The sequence below is a fragment of the Podarcis pityusensis genome, assembly GCF_964106645.2.
Source record: "Podarcis pityusensis genome assembly, chromosome: 2".
NCBI classification, from domain to species: domain Eukaryota; kingdom Metazoa; phylum Chordata; class Lepidosauria; order Squamata; family Lacertidae; genus Podarcis; species Podarcis pityusensis.
Window position 1 is genome coordinate 118,824,627 of NC_138029.1, and position 21,350 is coordinate 118,845,976.

At 47.0% G+C, this 21,350-nt stretch overlaps 1 protein-coding gene across 9 annotated transcripts; it reads right to left on the minus strand.

Moving 5' to 3' along the window:
- Positions 1 to 2,690: 2,690 nt before the first annotated feature.
- LOC308469492 (uncharacterized protein) lies at positions 2,691 to 18,468 on the minus strand. 9 transcript variants are annotated; one of them, XM_080992026.1, is made up of 5 exons: positions 18,137 to 18,468; positions 15,423 to 16,302; positions 11,613 to 11,739; positions 8,776 to 8,958; positions 2,691 to 3,700 (listed from the first exon to the last, which is right to left on the minus strand). In XM_080992026.1, exons 2-5 carry the CDS (start codon positions 16,185 to 16,187, stop codon positions 2,715 to 2,717), a joined length of 2,061 nt encoding a protein of 686 aa, XP_080848152.1. In that variant the 5' UTR covers positions 16,188 to 16,302; positions 18,137 to 18,468; the 3' UTR covers positions 2,691 to 2,714. The 9 variants fall into 9 exon arrangements, with proteins under 9 accessions (XP_080848152.1, XP_080848151.1, XP_080848150.1 ...); XM_080992025.1 differs by having other exon boundaries at positions 8,776 to 8,955; positions 15,414 to 16,302; XM_080992024.1 differs by having other exon boundaries at positions 2,691 to 3,697; positions 15,414 to 16,302.
- Positions 18,469 to 21,350: the final 2,882 nt, after the last annotated feature.

Genomic DNA, 21,350 nt, shown 5'->3' on the forward strand with positions numbered 1-21,350 from the left:
CTGCAACGCAGATACTCTGCCCCTTAGCTAGGATCCGTCCCGCCCCCACTCCAGAAAGCGCTTGCTGAATACTATTGGTTGAGTAGTGCACAATTTTTTTCCTGCATTTCAATGTCTGGTCTCTTATTTTGATGCATTCTCCGATTATTTCAGGTGCAAGTTTACTCGGAAGTAGGTCCCGCTGTCTACAATGCATCTTACTTTCTAGGTAGACGTAGGGGTGGGGATTGCAGTTCAATCCTATCATACTTGTCTACTATGAAGCAAGTTCATTAAATTCAATGGGGCTTGCTCCCAGGCACCGTATATTTCGCTCTATAGGACACACTTTTCCCCCTCCAAAAATGAAGGGGAAATGTGTGTGCATCCTATGGAGCGAATGCAGGCTTTCGCTGAAGCCTGGAGAGCGAGAGGGGTCGGTGTGCACCGACCCCTCTCGCTCTCCAGGCTTCAGGAAGCTATCCGCAAGCCCGTGGAGCCCGGTGGGAACTCCCGCCGGGCTCCCAAGGCTTGCGGATAGCAGCCTGCAGCCCAAAGCTGTTCTAGCTTCGGGATGGCTGTGCAAAGCCTCCACAGGAGGCTACAAAGGATGTCCCCGAAGCCTCAAGCCTTTGGAGTGCAGCTGCGCTCCAAAGGCTTCAGGGATCTTTGAGGTTGGCGGTGGGGGAAAACAGCACTTCCCCCCACCGCCAGCCCCACAAGCTCGGGGGGCAGCGGCAAGGCTGTGCGCAGCCTTTGCGCTGTTCCCCGACCTGCTCTTGAACGCACCTTGCTTTTGAGGGGGAGAACAAGAAAAAAAGATTTCCCCCCTGTTCTCCCCCTCTTATGGTCCGGTGCGTCCTATAGAGTGAAAAATACGGTAAGTAAGTGTATTGCAGCCTGTGGGAGTAAGCCCCACAGAACTGAGACTTGCTTCCAAGCAGACAGGAAGCAAAGTCCTCCTTAACAAAATGAGTCTATTTTTTTGCACTCCCAGCCTGCTCTTCGGGTTATAAAAATGCCCATTCAGTCCAAGGTTGTGTGGTACAGCATTCAAACCCTAACTCAGCCAGGTAGTGAGTGAACTTGTGGCAGTCAGCCTAACTTTCCTTACAGGATTATTTTGAGGATAAAACAGGGAGAGAGAGAACCAGTGTGTCACCTTAAATTCCTCAGAGGAACAGCAGCTTATCATTGTAATAATACCAATCCATTCTTATAATAAATACTACTTAACATTGGTATAGCGCTTTCAAGTGCTCTAAAGTGCTTTACACCCGTCATCTAGTCGTAATCCTTCACAACAGCCCTGTAAGGCAAGCCAGCATGACTCTCACACACTCTGCAAGGGACATGTCTGGAGATGCCAGGGATTGAACCTATAGCCCTCTGAGGAACATCCCACAAAGTTCCAGCCCTCTGGAATTTTCTGGCTGATTTTGATCCTCCTCTTGCAATTTCTCACTGACGTAAGGGGCATTGGGGGTTAAACAAGTATTCTTTAAAATGAACGGAAAATGTATCCCAAACGAAGGGATAGTTTTTGTAATACGGGACAACCGGGGCAGAGTGCTCCCACAGCAAAGAACAGGATCAGAATTCAGCACTGGCTACAGAATTCTGCTTCCTGCGACTCTCCACTTGCTTTCTTGTAAAAATAATAATAATTCAGGTTTCTGGTCCTTATGGGTGCAAGTAAGCTAAAATTATCACATGGCCACTAATATATTAAAAAATAATGTTAATTAATACAGTGTGCAATTATATTTGGGGTTTGATGATAAAGATAGAATATAGCTTGATGTAGATAGGGTCAGATGAATTCATCTCCTTTACAGCTGGTGGCTACCTTGGCTATATAATTTGCTCTAATTTTCCTAGCAGCAGTTGCAAAGAGTGCTACACGCCAGGTCACATACTTATCTGTGTCTGCGAGGAGATATAAAATCATGTCAGAAGGGTTCTGGCCAGGGGACCTTGTCATTATAGGTGCTAAAAATCTTTCTCTTCCTTCATTATATAAGGGGCAGCGCAAGATATAATGCATAAGGTCCTCTAATTCAGGACATCTCCTAATGCAAACACGTTCGTTTGTTGGTATGCCTGTGTCTCCCATCTCTATAAGCTGAACAGGATTTCTTCAGGTCAGCACACATTTGTGTGTGTGTATGCGCCAACTCCCTCGGCCAATAAAGCGAGATGAGCGTCGCAACCCCAGAGTCAGCCACAACTGGACCTAATGGTCAGGGGTCCCTTTACCTTTATATGCATGCTTAAGTGGAAAGGGGATGTGGGTGACGCTGTGGTCTAAACCACAGAGCCTAGGGCTTGCCGATCAGAAGGTTGGCGGTTCGAATCCCCGCGACAGGGTGAGCCTCCCTTGCTCAGTCCCTGCTCCTGCCAACCTAGCAGTTCGAAAGCACGTCAAAGTGCAAGTAGATAAATAGGGAAGGTAAACAGCATTTCCGTGCGCTGCTCTGGTTCACCAGAAGCGGCTTAGTCATGCTGGCCACATGACCCGGAAGCTGTACGCCGGCTCCCTCGGCCAGTAAAGCGAGATGAGCGCCGCAACCCCAGAGTCAGCCACGACCGGACCTAACGGTCAGGGGTCCCTCCTTTACCTTTATTCGTGCTTAAGTGGAAAAAATGGAATATGCAAAACAAGAGCAATGACATGCAAAATTTTCACAACACACGTTGCAGAACTCAGCTTAAGGTGGAAACAGCGGTGTTGTTTATTTATTTAAACACGGTGTGCCCACAGACAGCCCTGGGACCAACCCAACGGTTTGCGGTCCCTGCGTCGCATGGCTTCTTTCGTGCCTTGTACAGTCGGCAGCATGAGCAAAACTCTTCTCGCAGTGCAGATGCGCTTTCTGCCTCTCTCCCGTGTGCCTCCTCTGGTGAGTGACGAGGACCATCCTCCTGCTGAACTCCCTCCCGCAGACGGAGCATCCGTAGGGCTTCTCTCCCGTGTGGGTCCTCTCGTGGTTGGTGAGCTGCGACCGCTGGCAGAAGCTCTTCCCGCACTCCCCGCACTTGTAGGGCTTCTCCCCCGTGTGGATCCTCTCGTGCTTCATGCACGTGGAGCTCTGGCTGAAGCTTTTCCCGCAGTGTGAGCACCGGTACGGCTTTTCGCCGGTGTGGGTCCTCTTGTGCGTGTTCAGGTTAGACCTGTCGCTGAAGCTCCTCCCGCACTCGGCGCACGTGTAGGGCTTCTCCCCTGTGTGGACTCTCTCGTGTGACATGAGGTGCGGCTGCCGGCTGAAGCTCTTCCCGCAGTCGGGGCACTTGTACGGCTTCTCTCCCGTGTGCATCGTTTTGTGGGTGATGAGGCGGGATTTGTAGCTAAAGTTTCGCCCGCAGTCCAGGCACTCGTACGGTTTCCCTCCGGGGTGAATCCTCTGGTGGGCGACCAATTCGGCCCTCCGCCGAAAGGCCTTCCCGCACTCTAGGCATGTCTTCTCTCTCCCGCCTTTGGTGAGCCTCTCTTGTACCTGTCTGTCGCCGCACGGCTCATAGAAGTGCTGATAACAAACAACGGAGGCTGCCTCTCTTTCCTTATTTGATGGGCCTCCTCGCCGGCCTGCCGAAGCTTTGCCCTGATCCGGACGCTGGGAAAGGTTTGGCTCAACGTTCTCCGGCAGGACCCAGTACGGATGGAGATCCCCGGCCATTTCTGGACGGTCCGTCTCTTCCTCCCAGCACCTCTTGCCACCTGCTTGGAGAAAAATAAATCCCAAAGGTGAGCACTTTCCTGCTCCAGGGGAGAAAAAGGGGGCTACAGGGCACAGAAACCGAGTCAGGGCCCAGGTCCAAATAGCTCAGTGTTAACTGCAATGACTGGCGGCTACTCTCCAGGGATGGCGTTGGGGGCATAGCTGTCAACGTTTCCCTTTTTTAAAGGGAAATTCCCTTATTCCGAATAGGATTCCTCACAAGAAAGGGGGAAAGTTGACAGCTATGGTTCGGGGACATTTCCAGCCCAATCTCGAGATACTGTGGATTAAACCTGGGACAAAGCAGGTGGTATGCCACTGAACTAGACTGTTTATTATTATTCCGGGGTAAGAGGGACTTCCGGGGTGGCGCCATCGGCAATGGCGGACTCCCTCTGATCTGGAGGGACTAGCTCCACGCGAAACGGGTGTTTTCCACTACGGCGAAGCGGGGACCCTTTTAAAAATCACAGGCGGATGAAGCCTGTGACCATGGGACTCGGCGGGCACCCTTAGCGCCCCCCCAACCCGCAAAGGAACCCACTAACGGGCTCTGAAGCAAAGAGGGGGAAGTGGCGTGGTGCTGAGAGTCAACTGCTTTTTCCGTGGAGCGAAGCCGCATATCCGTTGCCGGAGAGCGCTGCCTTTTTCCTGGGACAATTTGGCTTCTAAAATAATCACCCGTGAGTACTTAAATTTCGGACAATTGGACTTTAAATAAGCACTTGCGAGCAGAAAGGAATTGGACTTAAAAATTTACTTCAATTTGGTACTGAAACGGGAAGGTCTAAACAGGAAGTCAGCCTTCCGTTTCTTTGTAGACAGAATAAAGCAAAGACAACGTAAACTAGAGCTCAGAAAATCGCTTCTAAAAGATTAACTTTCATCATTTAAAATTGTTGAACCCCCTTCGGAAGCAGGAGAAGGAGGAGGATCTTTTTCGGACTGTTTAAACCTGCAGAAGTGAGTTTAAAGTAAAGTGACTTTCCACCGTCCTGATCCTGGAGCGGGGTGTCAGGACTGACGTTTGAAGCTCATTGACCAGAGACAAACGCTTTTGACAGATAGCTAAAAGAAGAGAAACATAGTGATTCCACTGTTCCCTTTCGCATTTTAAAGGAACAAATATTGACAAAATATCTCAAAAAGGAAACTTTGTTGCTAGATTCGTCCTTAAAAGAAAGAACAAATAGAAGTTTTCCCCCTAGAGGGAGACTGTGAAACTGTAACTAATTCCAGGGAGCTTGCAGCTGTTACAGATTACAATTGTGGGAAATAGACTTGTGACCTTGTAGGACAATGTATTCAGAAGCTCTGTTGTGTGCTCTCTGTAAAACAAATGCCCTACTGGAACAGTTAAATGAGAATACGGATTTGATGACTAATGCGGTCAGAATTTTTGAACAGGCAGTGGGAAACTATGTGGAGCCCACCCAGGAATTAAACCAGGAGTGTGCCCTGACAGAACAGATGAGAGAAGAGGATGTTGCTGAATCTTGGGCGCCAGAGATGGAGGGAGCTGTGGCCCTGCAGGAACATGAGCTTTTGGATTTGACAAATGAACTTGGAAAAAGCCAGATTTGGAAAGATAAGGTTTGGACTGGTTTGGAAATGGGGGGTTGGATAGACCCCCCTATGCAGGGATGTTTGGACTTTCCGAGTCTGGCAATGGGCCGTGAGATGTTTGGGGCTGTGGGGGCTCTTAATCTTGGAGAGATTCTGAAACATGTTTTTAAATACCACATGGAGTTTAGTCTGGACTTTGGAAAAGGGGCTGATTTGTTGAAAAGGGTCAAAAACATTACCAAGCTGGAGTTCCCATGTGTGAAAGGAGAATATGAAGAAGAGCTGCGGAAGGGACATGGAAGAGACTTAAGGGCCTCGGATATAAGGTTTCGAGGTTAATGCGCTAGATCAATGGGATAAAGAGGACTGACAAAACCCGGGACCAGCAGGAAGGGACGCTGGATGAAGATTGGATTGTTTTTCTTTCTTTCTTTTTATTACTAGGATTGTTTTATAAAATTGATGAATGTTAGAAAAATGTTGGAACGAAATTACTTGGCTCTAGCCAAAATGTCTAAAGAATTAGGTAAGAATATTATGGTTATGAGAAGTTGGTAAAAATAAGAGTTAAGTTTTAAGTTTTAAGGTTTTCTATAAGATAAGATGAAAATAGATTAAGGTAATGTAATGACAGAATATTATGAAATATGGAAAGGATTTGCTGCGATAATTAATAACTAGGATACAAAAAAAGGGAGGAGGAGGAGGTCAAAGAAAGAAGGTAATGAAAGTTGAGGATTCGAGAATGATGGATTTGTTTTTATCTGTTTGTGGTGTATTTTTGGTTTTTTTTTTAATTTACATTGTTTGATGTGGTTTGTTTTCTCTTTGTTTTCTTTTTTTTCTTTTTCTTTTTCTGCTGTGTTCTTTTCTGTAATTCTAAAAATTTTTCAATAAATATCATTAAAAAATAATAATAGACTGTTTATTATTATTAAATGAAAGCTCAGAGTCTAGGGCACCACGGTGGCAACCCCTGCTTTATGGTATTGTTCAGGACCTACTAAAAATATTACTAAAGTTAATCCATGTACCAAAAATTGATTAAGGTGTGGAATAAATACAAGCAAAAATTAAGTCTCTTCACCTTTGACAAAAGCTTTTTGCAACAAGGAAATGCAAAGAATTGGGGAATTTTGGGGGGTTTTTTTAAGCGCATTGTAAGGAGTCTGTATGGGAATATACTGTATTTAAAAATGGGGTAGCAGAGTTTTTAGGGGGCTAACCAGGTTGGGATAGCTGGGCTTTGAATGTCTTATGTAGATTTTTCAATTTCGTTGTTCTGTATGGGACAATGACAATAAAGATTATCGTATCGTAATTTAATTAGGGAATTCAATTAAGACATAGTCTGACATTATCAATGATACGGGACAGACCCAACCTCCATTTCCCCAATATTTACACGCTAGGCTTGTAGTCTTCACTTTGACTGCAAAGAATGGACCCCTCTGTGGGCACCAACAGAATACGATTCACTGATTATGAAGGGAACAACCAAAAAAGGATTAAGCAAAATAGATGAAAATATTCTGGATACAGTGGAACCTTGGAAGCCGAACGTCTGTAAACTCAAATGTTTTGGCTCCTGAATGATTGAAAACTGGAAGTGATTGTTCCAGTTTTTGAATGATTTTCCGAAGCCGGACATCTGGCGTGGCTCCCGCGGCTTCTGATTGGCTGCAGGGATGCTCCTGCAGCCAATTGGAAGCTGCGCCTTGGAAGTCGAATGTTTTGGAAGTCAAACGGACTTCTGGAATGGATTCCATTCAACTTCCAAGGCACGACTGTATATATCTAACACATAATTCTCAGCATAGTTGGGAAAGGGATTTGGGGCAGGGAATTTTGTTGGAACAAAACTTGTCAACAAGGGGCAATACCTGCCTTCCAAACAGACACTATTAGTACTCAAGCAGTTTTTCTTTGCATAAATAAATTGATCTGTATTTACTTTCTAACATTTTTATCCCATTCTCCCTCCAAACAGGTTGAGAGACAGCATGCAAGGCCCCTCCCCCATTTCATGTCCACAACAACCCTGTGAAGTAGGGGAGAGAGAGAGAGAGAGAGAGAGAGAGGGACCAGGCACCATGCAAAGGGCTTCCTGGGTGAATGAGGACTGAACCTCAGATCTCCTGAAACCATATACCATTTCATTTGTAAATTTCTGCATTTATATAGCCACCCCATGACAAGAGGTCCCTGGGCATGTTGTGGTGAAGAAGAAAAAGCACATTAAAAATACAATATCAAACAACAAAAACTCCTAACAAGTTAATTAAAAAGCTGAAACACAATTAAGAAGCACCGATTAAAACTCAGTTTATAACTGAGAGGCCCAGACAATAAAAGGTCAGTTATTTAAAGGGCCCAGTAGGTAGCACCAGGCAAATAAAACCTCTCTGGGAAGGCTATTCAAGTACCAGGGTGCCATTTCTAAAAAGGTCCTGTCCCTAGTGGGGGCTCTCATCCCTTCATCTGGCAGGAAATCTCTGAGCAGGGCCTCTGAGGAGGATCTTAAAAGTTCAGGTGGGGTACAACACGGGAGAAGGCACTTGACAAACACAGGCGCCGTCTCCTAATGATGTCAGCTACGCATTCCTCTGGACACGGAATTTGTCCCCAACCTTTCAGCAGCTCTGCAATGTCTTTTTGGAATGGATTCTCTCATGTGCAGTAAGGCTTGGTCTCTGGGCGAAGGTTTTCCCACAGTCCAAGCACTTGTAAGGTTTCTCCCCTGTGTGTATCCTTTCGTGCGTGTTCAGGTTGGAGCGATGGCTGAAGCTCTTCCCGCAGCCAGAGCAGTTATACGGCTTCTCTCTCGTGTGGGTCCTCCGGTGAACGAAGAAAGCCGACTTGTCGCGGAAGCACTTCACGCAATCCGGGCACTCGTGGGGCCTCTCCCCTGTGTGGATTCTCTGGTGCGAAAGGAGGCTGGAGCTCTGAGAGAAGCTCTTCCCGCACTTGGCGCACCTGTACGGCCTCTCTCCGGTGTGGGCCCGTTTGTGCGCCGTTAGGGACGACCGGTCGCTGAAGCTTTTCTCGCACTCCAAGCACTTGAACGGCTTCTCTCCCGTGTGGATCCGCTCGTGAGTAATCAAGTTGGAGCGGTGGCTGAAGCTTTTCCCACAGTCTGAACACTGATAGGGTTTTTCCCTCGTGTGGGTTCTCCGGTGCACATCCAAAGCCGATCTGTCCCGGAAGCTTTTGGCGCAGTCGGGGCACTTGTGTGGCTTCTCGCCCGTGTGGATTCTCTGATGTCGAATAAGGACCGACTTGTGCCGGAAGCTTTTCCTGCAGTCTGAGCAGCTATAGGGTTTCTCTCCCGTGTGGATCCTCTGGTGTATAAGGAGCCCGGTTCTCCTGCTAAGGCTTTGCCCGCAGATTGGGCACTTGCACAGCTTCTCTTGCCCAAGGTTTGTTTCGTTTTCGGAATCGTGTCCAAGCGCTTTCCCGCATTCAAGGTCAGCCTTTGCCCCCTTGGCATTTCCCTCCGGTCCTTTCTCACCTCCCCAAGAATTCGTGACTGCACCCCCTTCCTTTCCCTCTTGGATTTCAGACGTTACTCCCCGAACCGGGCATTGGGCAACGCTTCGTTTATCCCTTTCTGCCAACATCCCACGTGGATCGTCTTCCCCGGGACGTCCTGTCCAATTTTGCTCCATCACCAATGGCCTCTTCTGATCATCTGCTGGAAGAAGCAGAGCGTCCACATGTCAGTCTCTCTGTGCTAAGGGATGAAGGAACAACAGGCCAAGCTCAACATAAGGAAGGAAGATCAGGGGCAGACCATGTGCTTTGCATGCAGAAAGTCCCAGGCTGGGAAAGATTCCTTGTCTGAATAATAATAATAATAATAATTTATTATTTATACCCCGCCCATCTGGCTGAGTTTCCCCAGCCACTCTGGGCGGCTCCCAATCAAGTGTTAAAAACAATACAGCATTAAATATTAAAAACTTCCCTAAACAGGGCTGCCTTCAGATGTCTTTTAAAGATAGGATTGTTGCTTATTTCCTTCACATCTGAAGGGAGGGTGTTCCACAGGGCGGGCGCCATTACCAAGAAGGCCCTCTGTCTGGTTCCCTGTAACCTCACTTCACGCAATGAGGGAACCGCCAGAAGGCCCTCGGCGCTGGACCTCAGTGTCTGGGCTGATCGATGGGGGTGGAGACGCTCCTTCAGGTATACAGGACCAAGGCCGTTTAGGGCTCTAAAGGTCAGCACCAACACTTTGAATTGTGCTTGGAAACGTACTGGGAGCCAATGCAGATCTCTCAGGACCGGTGTTATGTGGTCACGGCGGCCACTCCCAGTCACCTGTCTAGCTGCTGCATTCTGGATTAATTGCAGTTTTCAGGTCACCTTCAAAGGTAGCCCAACGTAGAGCGCATTGCAGTAGTCCAAGCGGGAGATAACCTGAGCATGGACCACTCTGGAGAGACAGTCTGCGGGCAGGTAGGGTCTCAGCTTGCGTACCAGATGGAGCTGGTAAACAGCTGCCCTGGACACGGATTTGACCTGCGCCTCCATGGACAGCTGTGAGTCCAAAATGACTCCCGGGCAGCGCACCTGGTCCTTCAGGGGCACAGTTACCCCATTCAAGACCAGGGAGTCCCCCACACCTGCCCGCCTCCTGTCCCCCCAAAACAGTACTTCTGTCTTGTCAGGATTCAACCTCAATCCGTTATCCGCCATCCATCCTCCAACTACCTCTCTGCATACTGATGAACACCCAGCCCAAACCCTGGAGAGCTGCTGCCAGTCAGAACAGGCAATGCTGAGCTAGATGGAGCAATGTTCTAACTCAGTATAAGGCAGCTTCCTGAGGAAAATGGAGCCATGGTACTCCCTGCCACAGTGGGAATCCTTGTGGTGATATAAATAGCAGTTGCCAAAGAGTGATTAGGTATCAGTAATGTCGGTTGTTGCCAGCTGATTATGCCAGACCCAATCTCCATTTTGTTCCTGGCTTTAGTCTTGAACCGCTACTTTGTGACTGGAGGGCCTTGAGCTCCCTCAAGCGTGTTCTGGGGCTGAATGGTTTGAGAACCTTTGCCCTAAAATTCTAGATAAATGCTAATTAGGAGGTTTCCTAAAAGGCGAGTTAGCAAGGGGTTGTAGCTAAGGCTGGTCCTACTCAGAGTTAACCCACCAAATTTAATGGACATGACTAACCGGTTCATTCATTCCAATGGTTCTAACCTGACTCTGATGCAACTCTGATGTGAATTATGACCACAGCTGTCAAGCGTCCCTTATTTGGCGGGACAGTCCCTTATCCCAGCACCATGTTCCGCTGCTGTCCCTTATTGATGATGTCCCTTAAATAAGCTACTGAAGGTAATGGGGCCCTTTCTATGTCCAGCTGTGCTTTGTCAACAACAAATTGTTGCTTTTTTTGTGTTGAATATATGCTACATGGTAATTTGTGAACCTAATAGGTATCTAAAGCCATTTGCACGCAACAAAATATGTATTTTATCAAAGTAATTGTTGATCCCTTATTTTGGCTGCTGATCCCTTATTTTCGAGGCTGCTGGTCCCTTATTTTCAAATCTGTAAGTTGACAGCTATGATTATGACTACTATTAGCAACAGGTAAGTTAAAAATTTATATCATCACCATCAATATGAAAATACAATGGTACCTTGGTTTGCAAACAGTCTGGTTTGCATACGTTTTGGATTACAAACACGTCAAACCCGGAAATGCGTGTCCCAGTTTGCAAACTTGTTTTGGATTACAACCCATTTTTTTTGTACTAGAACAAAGAATTTTTGGAGGCCCCATTGGCGAAAACACGCCTTGGGTTACAACCTGTTTACAAACAAACCCCCGGAAGGGATTATGGTTGTAAACCAAGGTACCACAGTCATAATAAATGGGAGCTACAACAAAACATCACAATGTGTTTATTTAAGATTGTAAATAAATTTCCAGTAAGATTGTAAGTAAACTTCTTCCCAAAACATGTTTTCGAAACAGAGTACAACAGAAGTATCAGAAAACAAAATCTATAATAGAAATAAATATATACATAGCAATTTAAAGGCAGACCTTGAAAACTCCAAATTACAAAGTACACGCTGTAAAACTGTAGAGCCAAATCTCTTCCAGCCGGCCACTTTGACTTGCCCCGCTCCTAGTGTTCCATTGTTCCTTTTCTAACAGACACTCTATGGTGAGTTACAGAGCATGCTCACTCTCTATTTGGCTAGGTGCGGGGAGAGGTTACTGCCCCATTAGGCAATTTATGCAGTTCTTATGGGAGGCAGGGACACATTTCTCGACCACCTCCCTGGGGTAACTGTGGCTGGTAATCAGGTGCAAAGCATCCTCACCTGCACAGGTGGTTTCTCCGTCCCCCTCTTGCTTGACCTCTCTAGAGAGCACCGCCTTCCAGGTGTCCGACGGCGCCTGCTCTGCCTCTGAAGACTCGGCAGCTACCTCCTTAGACACCCCTGGCACCTGGAAAATTAAAAGCAGAAATAGAAATTAAGCAGCTGCTGAGGCCCACTGGACTACTGCAATGCGCTCTACGTGGGGCTACCTTTGAAGGTGACCTGGAAACTGCAATTAATCCAGAATGCGGCAGCTAGACTGGTGACTGGGAGTGGCCGCCGGGACCACATAACACCGGTTCTGAGAGATCTGCATTGTCTCCCTGTACGTTTCCGAGCACGATTCAAAGTGTTGGTGCTGACCTTTAAAGCACTAAACGGCCTCGGTCCTGTATACCTGAAGGAGCATCTCCACCCCCATCATTCAGCCCGGACACTGAGATCCAGCGCCGAGGGCCTTCTGGAGGTTCCCTCATTGTGAGAAGTGAGGTTACAGGGAACCAGACAGAGGGCCTTCTCGGTAGTGGCACCCACCCTGTAGAACGCCCTCCCTTCAGATGTGAAGGAAATAAACAGCCATCTTCTCTTTAAAAGACATCTGAAGGCAGCCCTGTTTAGGTTTCCCTGTTTAGGGAAGTTTTTAATGTTTAATGCAGTATTGTTTTTAACACTTGATTGGGAGCCGCCCAGAGTGGCTGGGGAAACTCAGCAAGATGGGTGGGGTATAAATAATAAATTATTATTATTATTATTATTATTATTATTATTATTATTATTATTATCTAAGAGTCAAAAGTGAAGCTGTCTGCTGTTTTAGTCCTGGAAGAGAGTGCTCATTCACAGCATACATTTAAAGTGCTATGATACGATACCACTTTAAACAGTCATGGCTTCCCCCAAAGAATCCTGGGAAGTCGAGTTTGTTAAGGCTGCTGAGAGCTCTTTGGGGACACCCTACTCCCCTCCCAGAGCTATAATTCCCAGAGTTCCAGGGAAAAGGGATTGTTAGTAAACCACTCTGGGAATTGTGGCCGTGGGAGGGGAATAGGGAGGCAGCCTCCTAAGAGGTCTCAGCAGCCTTAACAAACTGCAGCTCCCAGGAGTCTTCGGGAGAAGCCATGGCTGCTCTAAATCTGCATTAATCAGGTTTTTCTTGCAAGTCCAGAGGGTGACAACACGAGAACGGGGCCTTCTCTGAAGTAGCTCCCCGTCTGGAATGCTCTCCCCAGGGAAGTTCCCATGGCACCTTCATTATAAACCTTTAAACGCCAAGCAGAAAAGTTCCTTTTTAGCCAGTCCTTTGGTTGATTTGATTGACATTCTATGCCCTTTTAAAACGGGCAAGGGGGGTTATTGTTTTTGTTTGATTATGTATTTTGTGGTTTTATATTCTGATTTTATTCTGTGAGACACCCTGAGACCTGTGGGTATAGGGCAGTACAGTGGTACCTTAGGTTACAGACGCTTCAGGTTACAGACACTTCAGGTTACAGACTCCGCTAACCCAGAAATAGTACCTCTGGTTAAGAACTTTGCTTCAGAATGAGAACAGAAATTGTGCAGTGGCGGCTCAGTGGCCCCATTAGTTAAAGTGGTGCTTCAGGTTAAGAACAGTTTCAGGTTAAGAACAGACCTCCAGAACGAATTACCGTAAATTTCGCTCTATAACACGCAGATTTTTTCTCCTAAAGAGTAAGGGGAAATGTCTGTGCGTGTTATTGAGCGAATGTGTGGACCCTGGCGCTGACTCTCCGGAGCGCAGGGGCAAAATAGGCAAAAATCAAGCAAAAAAAAGATCGGGCGGGCGGGCGGAGGGAAGGGGGAAGGCGGAAGCTTTCCTGCATTCTGCCTCAGGGTCTTACTGCCCACCGGCTTCTGTTGCTGCGTTTGCTCAAACTCAACAAAGAGCAGGGAATCCCCTGCCCTCCTGGCAAGCAGAGGGTTAAGGAAAGGATCGAGTCCTCCCTTCTAATTCTTTCCTAGTCACACTGCGTGCAGGCTCCAGCCCACCACTTCCTCCTCTCCGTGCTCTAGGGACTCGCAGGCAGCCGAAAAGCAAAAGCATGCAGGTGGGAGAGAGAGACAGAGAGAGGGCTGGCTTGGGTGGGGGGGGGGACTTTTGCTTTACAATGGTAGGTTTCTCATTTCTTTTCCAAAAGCAGAGAGCCCTGCCCCCAGGCCCCCTCCAAATTACAGCTTCTCCAAGCAATGTACTGCTGGAGGGAGACAGTATGCTTGTTTGGAAGAGAAACCCTGCTTCCCTGCTCGTAAGTAACAGCAGGCTGGATTGCAGAGTGAGACATGGAAATCTCTGGATTTATATGCTGTATATCAAATATCTTAATCTATACTTTCTACACGCGGCTGGTAAATCAGAATCTCCTGAGCCAGGAGGATTACAGCATCTCTCCTCTCCCCTTCATTAAAAGCCTAATACTCTTCTTTGAAGTATAACGTGAGAATGTTTTTTATATATATTTTTTAAAGTTCTTTTCCTCATTGTGCGCTATACACTGATAATTGCTGCCACAATAACAATTGATTGAAAATGGAATTTAGTCTCCCCCCCCCCATAGAGAGCTGTTCTTCAAACGTTTAGCCTTAATACAGTGGCTGATGTAATATCCTTCTGCTTCACTAGGCATTTTATATAGGGACATTAAAATTGATTTTCTATATCTTGGCAGATGAAAAAAAGTGTGTTACATGCCCTATTGCCCAAAAGTGTGCAAGCACAGAGCAAAGGTTGCAGTGACAGAGGTGGCCAAAAAAGAAATACCGTAAATAAAAAAGAAATCATACTTCGTATATCCTGTCTGGCTTGGGGGGGGGGGCTTTTGCTTTCCTTCCCTCCCCATTTAAAACGTGGTGACAAAGCACGGATCCACATGGATCCTCAGGATTTTTGCACTGGGTCACCCCAAATTCACCATCAGATCACATTACATGTCCATGGCTACAGTCTGTACCAAAAAAATCACGCACCCACTGTTGCCTGGGGCTGCAATGGTGCAAAAACGTGGTTACAAAGCATGGATCCACATGGATCCTCAGGATTTTTGCATTGGGCTACTCCAAACTCACTGTCAGATCACATGTCTGTGGCCACAGCATGAACCACAAAAATCATACACCCACTGTTTCATTTAGAATATTTTTTTTCTTGTTTTCCTCCTCTAAAAACTACGTGCGTGTTATGGTCTGGTGCGTGTTATAGAGCGAAAAATACGGTAAGTTCTTAACCCGAGGTACCACTGTACAGTCGTACCTCGGAAGTCGAATGGAATCCGTTCCGGAAGTCCATTTGACTTCCAAAACGTTCATAAACCAAGGCGAAGCTCCTGCAGCCAATCGGAAGCTGCGGAAGCTTTGCAAGAACCTTTCCAAACCGGAACACTCACTTCTGGGTTTGCGGCGTTCGGGAACCAAAATGTTTGAGTCGCAAGGCATTAGTCAACCAAGCTACGACTGTCTATAAATTAATTTTATTACAGTGGTACCTCTGGATGTGAATGGGATCCGTTCCGGAACCCCGTTCACATCCTGAGTAGAACGTAAGACATGACTGCACATCTGCGCATGTCGCGTTCTGCCGCTTCCGCGCATGCACGTGACGTCATTTTTAGCATCTGAGCATGTGAGAGCGGCGAAACCTGGACGTAATGCGCTCTGTTACTTCCGGGTCGCCGCAGAGCATAACTTGAAAATGCTCAACCTGAAGCACATTTAACCTGAGGTATGACTGTATTATTATTATTTTTATTATTTTTATTAACCAAAAAATGACCTGGCTGAAAGCACCTGGCTCACCTCCTCTTCCCATCTCTCCTCCTCTCGGGATTGCTGCAGCAGGAAGTCCTCAGCCAGGGCCACTGCTTGCGCGCAGGACTCTGGGCTCCCCTCCCTGACCCAGGCCTGGACTTCTGGAGGCAGGACGGTCAGAAATTGCTCCAACACCAGCAGCTCCAGGATCTGCTCCTTGGTGTGCCTCTCCGGCTGCAGCCACTGTCGGCAAAGGTCCCGGAGGCGGCTGCAAACCTTGCGGGGCCCTTCGGCCGCCCGGTAGCAAAACTGCCGGAAGTGCTGGCGGACACTCTCCACATCCAGGTCCTCTTCCTTTACCGTCCTAGGAACGAGGACCTCGCCTTCGGCCCCCGAGCTCTTGTGGGCTTCACCACTGGGCAGGAGTTGAGCTCCTTCCTGCCTCCTCAGCTGCAGGCCTCTCTCCGGCGCTCCCTCAAAGGGAGGCAGATCGGCCTGAGAAATAGCCCTCAGTGCAGGTCCCGGTTGGGGGACCTTTCCTCGTTCCAAGTGCGGGGACTGTACCGCCTTCAAAAACCGCTGCCACTGAGTCTCCCAGCATCCTTGCGCTGCCCCCTCGGGCTCCCATTTGACATGGTCCAGTGCGGCACCTTCCCAGAATCCCTTGGCGCTCTCAGGCTGGGCGGCACGAGGCTCTTTCCCTGTGCCGTTCCCTGGCTCGATATCCACTGGGTCCTGCTTCTCAGTCTTCACACCCAACTTTCTGATAGTCTCTGTGCCAAAATCGGACGCATCGCCACGATCTGCCGCCATTTTGGTTCCTGGTGGCCTGAATTGGGGTGTGTGAAATGAGCCTCCCACCAAATCAAGTGCGGAAATAACAGGCCCTCCAGAGTTCACAGCTGGATTCTAGGTCAGGATCCTTTGCCTGAGGAAAAAAGAAAGAACAAAAGAATATTTCTGAATCAGAGGGGATAAACAGGACCTGCAACAAAATTTTGTAGCGCCGACTGGGAACTGATAACATGAGTTTCCTTCTCCCAGGGTGCAAAGAGTACTGCCAACTGATGCTGATTATTGCTTTTTCTTTAGATCTGTTATTTGCTTGTTGCCTGGAGGTCTCCAAGTGACTTGAAAAACACAAATAAATGTATGTTACTAGCCCAGAGGTGGAAAGAAGTCCCTACCAGAGAAGAATGGCAGATTAAACTGATGGAGTATTCCGAAATAGCAAAAATGACCAGAAGAATTAAAAACCAGGAGGAGCAAAATTTTAATAAGGAATGGGGGAAATATATACAGTGGTACCTCAGGTTAAGAACTTAATTTGTTCTGGAGGTCCGTTCTTAACCTGAAACTGTTCTTAACCTGCGGTTCCACTTTAGCTAATGGGGCCTCCTGCTGCCGCCGCCATGCAATTTCTGTTCTCATCCTGAAGCAAAGTTCTTAACCCGAGGTACTGTTTCTGGGTTAGCGGAATCTGTAACCTGAAGCATCTGTAACCTGAAGCATCTGTAACCCGAGGCGCCACTGTAATTTACTTTAAAAATCATTGTAAACAATTAAAATTATTAGTAGGATTGGAATGGAACTTGTAGTTTAACGTCAAACTATGGTTATAATGGAGATTTAATAGATTTGGATTAATAGAGAAGATGCAGGAGGAAAAAAGTTAACATAAGGACCCACAATGGGGAGGAGGGAAGTCAAGGGGAACCTATAAAATTCTCTTTTTATTTTGGTTGTTTGACAAATGTTTGTAAATTTCAAAATCTGAAAAATTTAATATATATACATATACATATATGTGGGGGGGGGGGAGGAAAAACACATAAATGTATTACCCCTTCAAAACCAAACCAAACCACTCCTCCTCAGTCCCCTTGGACTTGATATGGTTTTGATCAGCATGTTTTGTTACATTCCACGTCCCCATAAAGTGACTTGCTATTTCTTTGCAATGAAAGGCAGCCCCAAAATTTATTATTTTTACAAAAATGAAACAAATGCCCACTAGCACAATTTGTGCTCTGAAGCCCACCACACGAGGTGCCTGCCTGCATCAATCAATCAATCAATCAATCAGTATTTACTGATTATTTTTTCCAGTTAAAGCTTTCTGCTGGTTTGATTCCCAGATGTTACATGCCGCCTTGGAATGTTTTGAGAAAAGTGTGCTTTAGGAATTCATAAATCACTGCCCAGAAATGGAAAAAAGTTGCGGTACCAGCCAAGTAGCTAATTAAATTAATGGATTATGCCAAAATGGCAAGGTTAACGGGTGCAATAAGAAACCGAGAATAAATTTTTTAAATTAAAAATCGGGGAGAATTTGTGGAATATTTGAAAAAACTCATTTATGCAAATAAGCTCATTAGCAGGATTAGCGTAAAACAAGCAGTTAGATGTATTATTCAGAGAAACTAAAGAATAACTTAAAGATGGAGTATTGTGGAAAATGCAGTATGAAAATCAAAACTAAAAAGAGACCACAAAACGGGGGGAGGGAAGTCAAATATATGTGTAATAGAAATGTATTTTTGTAATTTGTTTGTCTGCGTATCTTTGAAAAAAATCCCATACATTTCTATTACACTTATATTTGACTCCCCACCCCCCTTTTGTGGCTTCTTTTTATTTATATATATCTAGATCTAGAAATTCGTAAATCACATCTTCCTTTCCCTTTCCCTTTCCCTCCTCCTCTCTTTTGCACTGCACGCAGCCCCACCTCCCAGCCCCTTGCAAGCGAGCTAACTCACCTGATCCCTCAAATCCCAGGAGATCCTCCCGCTTTCCGGAGATGCAATATATACAGCATATATGAAAAAGCTACTTTGGGTCTCCCCTCTCGCACCAGGCTTCCCCCGGGAGAAGGCGGAGCAGGAAGTGACTCCGCACAGGCGCAACCCGTTTGCGAGGAAGTCTTTTCTGAGGATCGACCCCCTTCGGCGTCGCCCCTTTGGAGGTCGCAACCTGCACAAAACTGGGGTGGATCCCAGAATCATCTCCGCCCCCGACCCTGGGAGAAGCAAAGGCCCGCGAGGCGGGGTGGGGGTGGGGGAAATGGAGGAAATTCCTGGGAAAAGAAAGGGGGATTGGAAACGCGTGTCTTTCCCCCACCCCCTATATTTTTGTTTTCTTGCTGCTGGACTCCAACTCCCATCAGCCCCAGCTTACCATGGCCAGTGCTGAGGGATGACGGGAGTTGTAGTCCTAAAAAACAGCGGCAAGGTTGCTCCGGTTCCAATTCCAATTGAAAGTGTTGCAGGAATTTATGTATAGGTTGGGGGGGGGTGCTGCCCCTCCAGTAGATATCATGCACATGCAGCCCACTACCAAAATCAGCACAGTCGCTTTTGTGACTTGTTTTTTGTCCCCACAAAACACTTCATCTATCTGGTCCATGGGGTCACGAAGAGTCGGACACGACTAAACAACAACAACAAAATCTATTCAAAGGGCCTCTGCTGCACAATACCAAAGGAATTCACTGATAAATGTACTGGCTCACTGGGAAAACTTCAGAAATTCATATAGATATGTGAGCTCAGCTACTCAGCAGCCCCTCTGCCTGAGTGATAATTCCTGGCATCCTGATACCTGAGTGTCATTCCAGAAATAACAAACCCAGATGAAGACAAAAGGGTGTGATTAACTTGGCTGGGAAACAGGGAAATGTAAATATCTCTTTTGTTACACTTGATGGGTGTTTGGTGGAGGGCAAGGAGAACCATGGGGCAGGGTCCAGGATGCTCAGATTACTGCCACCAGACCTCCCCTTTCATGATGTAACCGTGATGTATTAGTGATGTAGTCTGGGGGGATGAAACATGGGGATTAGCAGCTAATAAAAGTTTGGGAGCTCTTTTGTTCATGATGTAACCGTGATGTATTAGTGATGTATTAGTGATGTAGTTTGGGGGGGATGAAACATGGGGATTAGCAGCTAATAAAAGTTTGGGAGCTCTTTTGTTCAGGGCTTCCATCTAGTTTCACCTTGTGGCAGGTGGGAGTCCCCTTGCAACAGTCTTCAATAAAGACACTACTGGCTGCTGTTTGGCTCTGGTATTCCTGGCTGGTGTCCTTGTTTTTTGTCAAAAGGGAGCCCTCAGATTTCTCCGTTAACAGAAGAGACCCCCGAGGGTCATCTAGTCCAACCCCCTGAAATGCAGGAAGTTCAACTAAAGTTTACTGAACTGAATGAGTAGCTCAGGTGATAGAGCATGAGACTCTTAATCACAGGGTCATGGGTTCGAGTCCCGTGTTGGGCAAGAAGATTCCAGCATTGCAGGGGGTTGACCCTTGGGGTCCCTTCCAAGTCTACAATTCTATGAGCAACCCCAGAACTCCATTAACCTTCACCCGCAGAACTACAGTTCCCAGGGTCCCGGGGAGAAAGAGTGGGACTTCTGCTTTGCCACAAAGGACCCTCTTGCTGCCACCCCCTCCTCATGTTGCAAAACTGCAACCTGGATGGCTTTAAAAGTGGATTAGGCAAATTCATGGGGGCTACCAATGGCTACTGGCCATGATGGCTGTGCTCTGCCCCTGCTTCTGAATACAGTGGTGCCCCGCAAGACGAATGCCTCGCAAGACGAAAAACCCGCTAGACGAAAAGGTTTTCCGTTTTTCGATGCACTTCGCAAGACGAATTTCCCTATGGGCTTGCTTCGCAAGACGAAAACGTCATGCGAGTCTTGCGATTTTTTTCGCTCCCCCCCCTTTTTCTAAGCCGCTAAGCCGCTAATAGCCTTTTAGCCGCTAAGCCTTTAAGCCTTTAATAGCCGCTAAACCGCTAATAGCGCTAATCCGCTAATCCGCTAATAGGGTTGCTTCGCAAGACCAAAAAAACGCTAGACGAAGAGACTCGCGGAACGGATTATTTTCGTCTTGCGAGGCACCACTGTACCCTGAATCCAGGTTGCTGGGATCTGCAGGAGGGGAGAGGGCTCTTGCGCTTGGATCCTGCCTGCAGACTTCCCGTTGGGCATCTGCTTGGCTGCAGTGAGAACAGGATGCCACAAGGTGTGACTGGAAAGTTGGGTCACAGAAATCAAACACCACTTTTCTGGGCACAGCCCAGGAGGAAGGAGCGGAACCACTGTATGACAGTGCCCCCAGCTCCTAGCCCCACCAGACGGTCCAGAAGGATGTTATGGTTGATGGTATCAAAGGCCGCTGAGAGATCCAGCAGAACTAGGAAACAGCTCTCACCTTTGTCCCTAGCCCGCCGGAGATCATCGACCAGCGCGACCAAGACAGTTTCAGTCCCATGATGAGACCTGAATCCCGACTGGAAGGGATCCAAATGGTCCGCTTCTTCCAAGCGTGCCTGGAGTTGTTCAGCAACCACTCGCTCAATCACCTTGCCCAAGAATGGAAGGTTTGAGACTGGGTTGAGTTGGCCCTATTGGCAGCATCTAAAGATATTTTTTTTAAGAAGCGGTTTGATAACCACCTCTTTCAGCGGGTTTGGGAAGGCTCCCTCACAGAAAGAAGCATTCACTGGTTTGAACATTTGACAGGTTTTCATTATTTTTTCTTTTTGCAAGACAGTAGGTACATTTTACACTTAAAAAGTTACATTTAGTTCAGAGATACAAAGTTACATTCAGTAGGGAGACAACATAAAACTAACATTAAAGAAATAACATTAGTACAGAGACGGTGAACACAATTATAATATCTCACAGTGGCTGGAAAAGGAAGCAATACAGCAGACTATACCGTGGTTTTGAGGGTGCAGTGCAGGGGGGCAGACAAGTGGGGAGACTTTACTGATAGCAAATATTTATTCCCTTATTGATACAGAGGAAAAGAAACCTTTATTCAACTCAAAATTCTTATAACACAATCAAAAAGCATTCGCTGCTCCTTGAGAAAACATTCAGGAACTGCAAAGCACTGGAGACATATTAGTTTTAAAAAATAAAATAAGGAGCACGTGATCACTGAGTCATTTCCAGGAAGGGA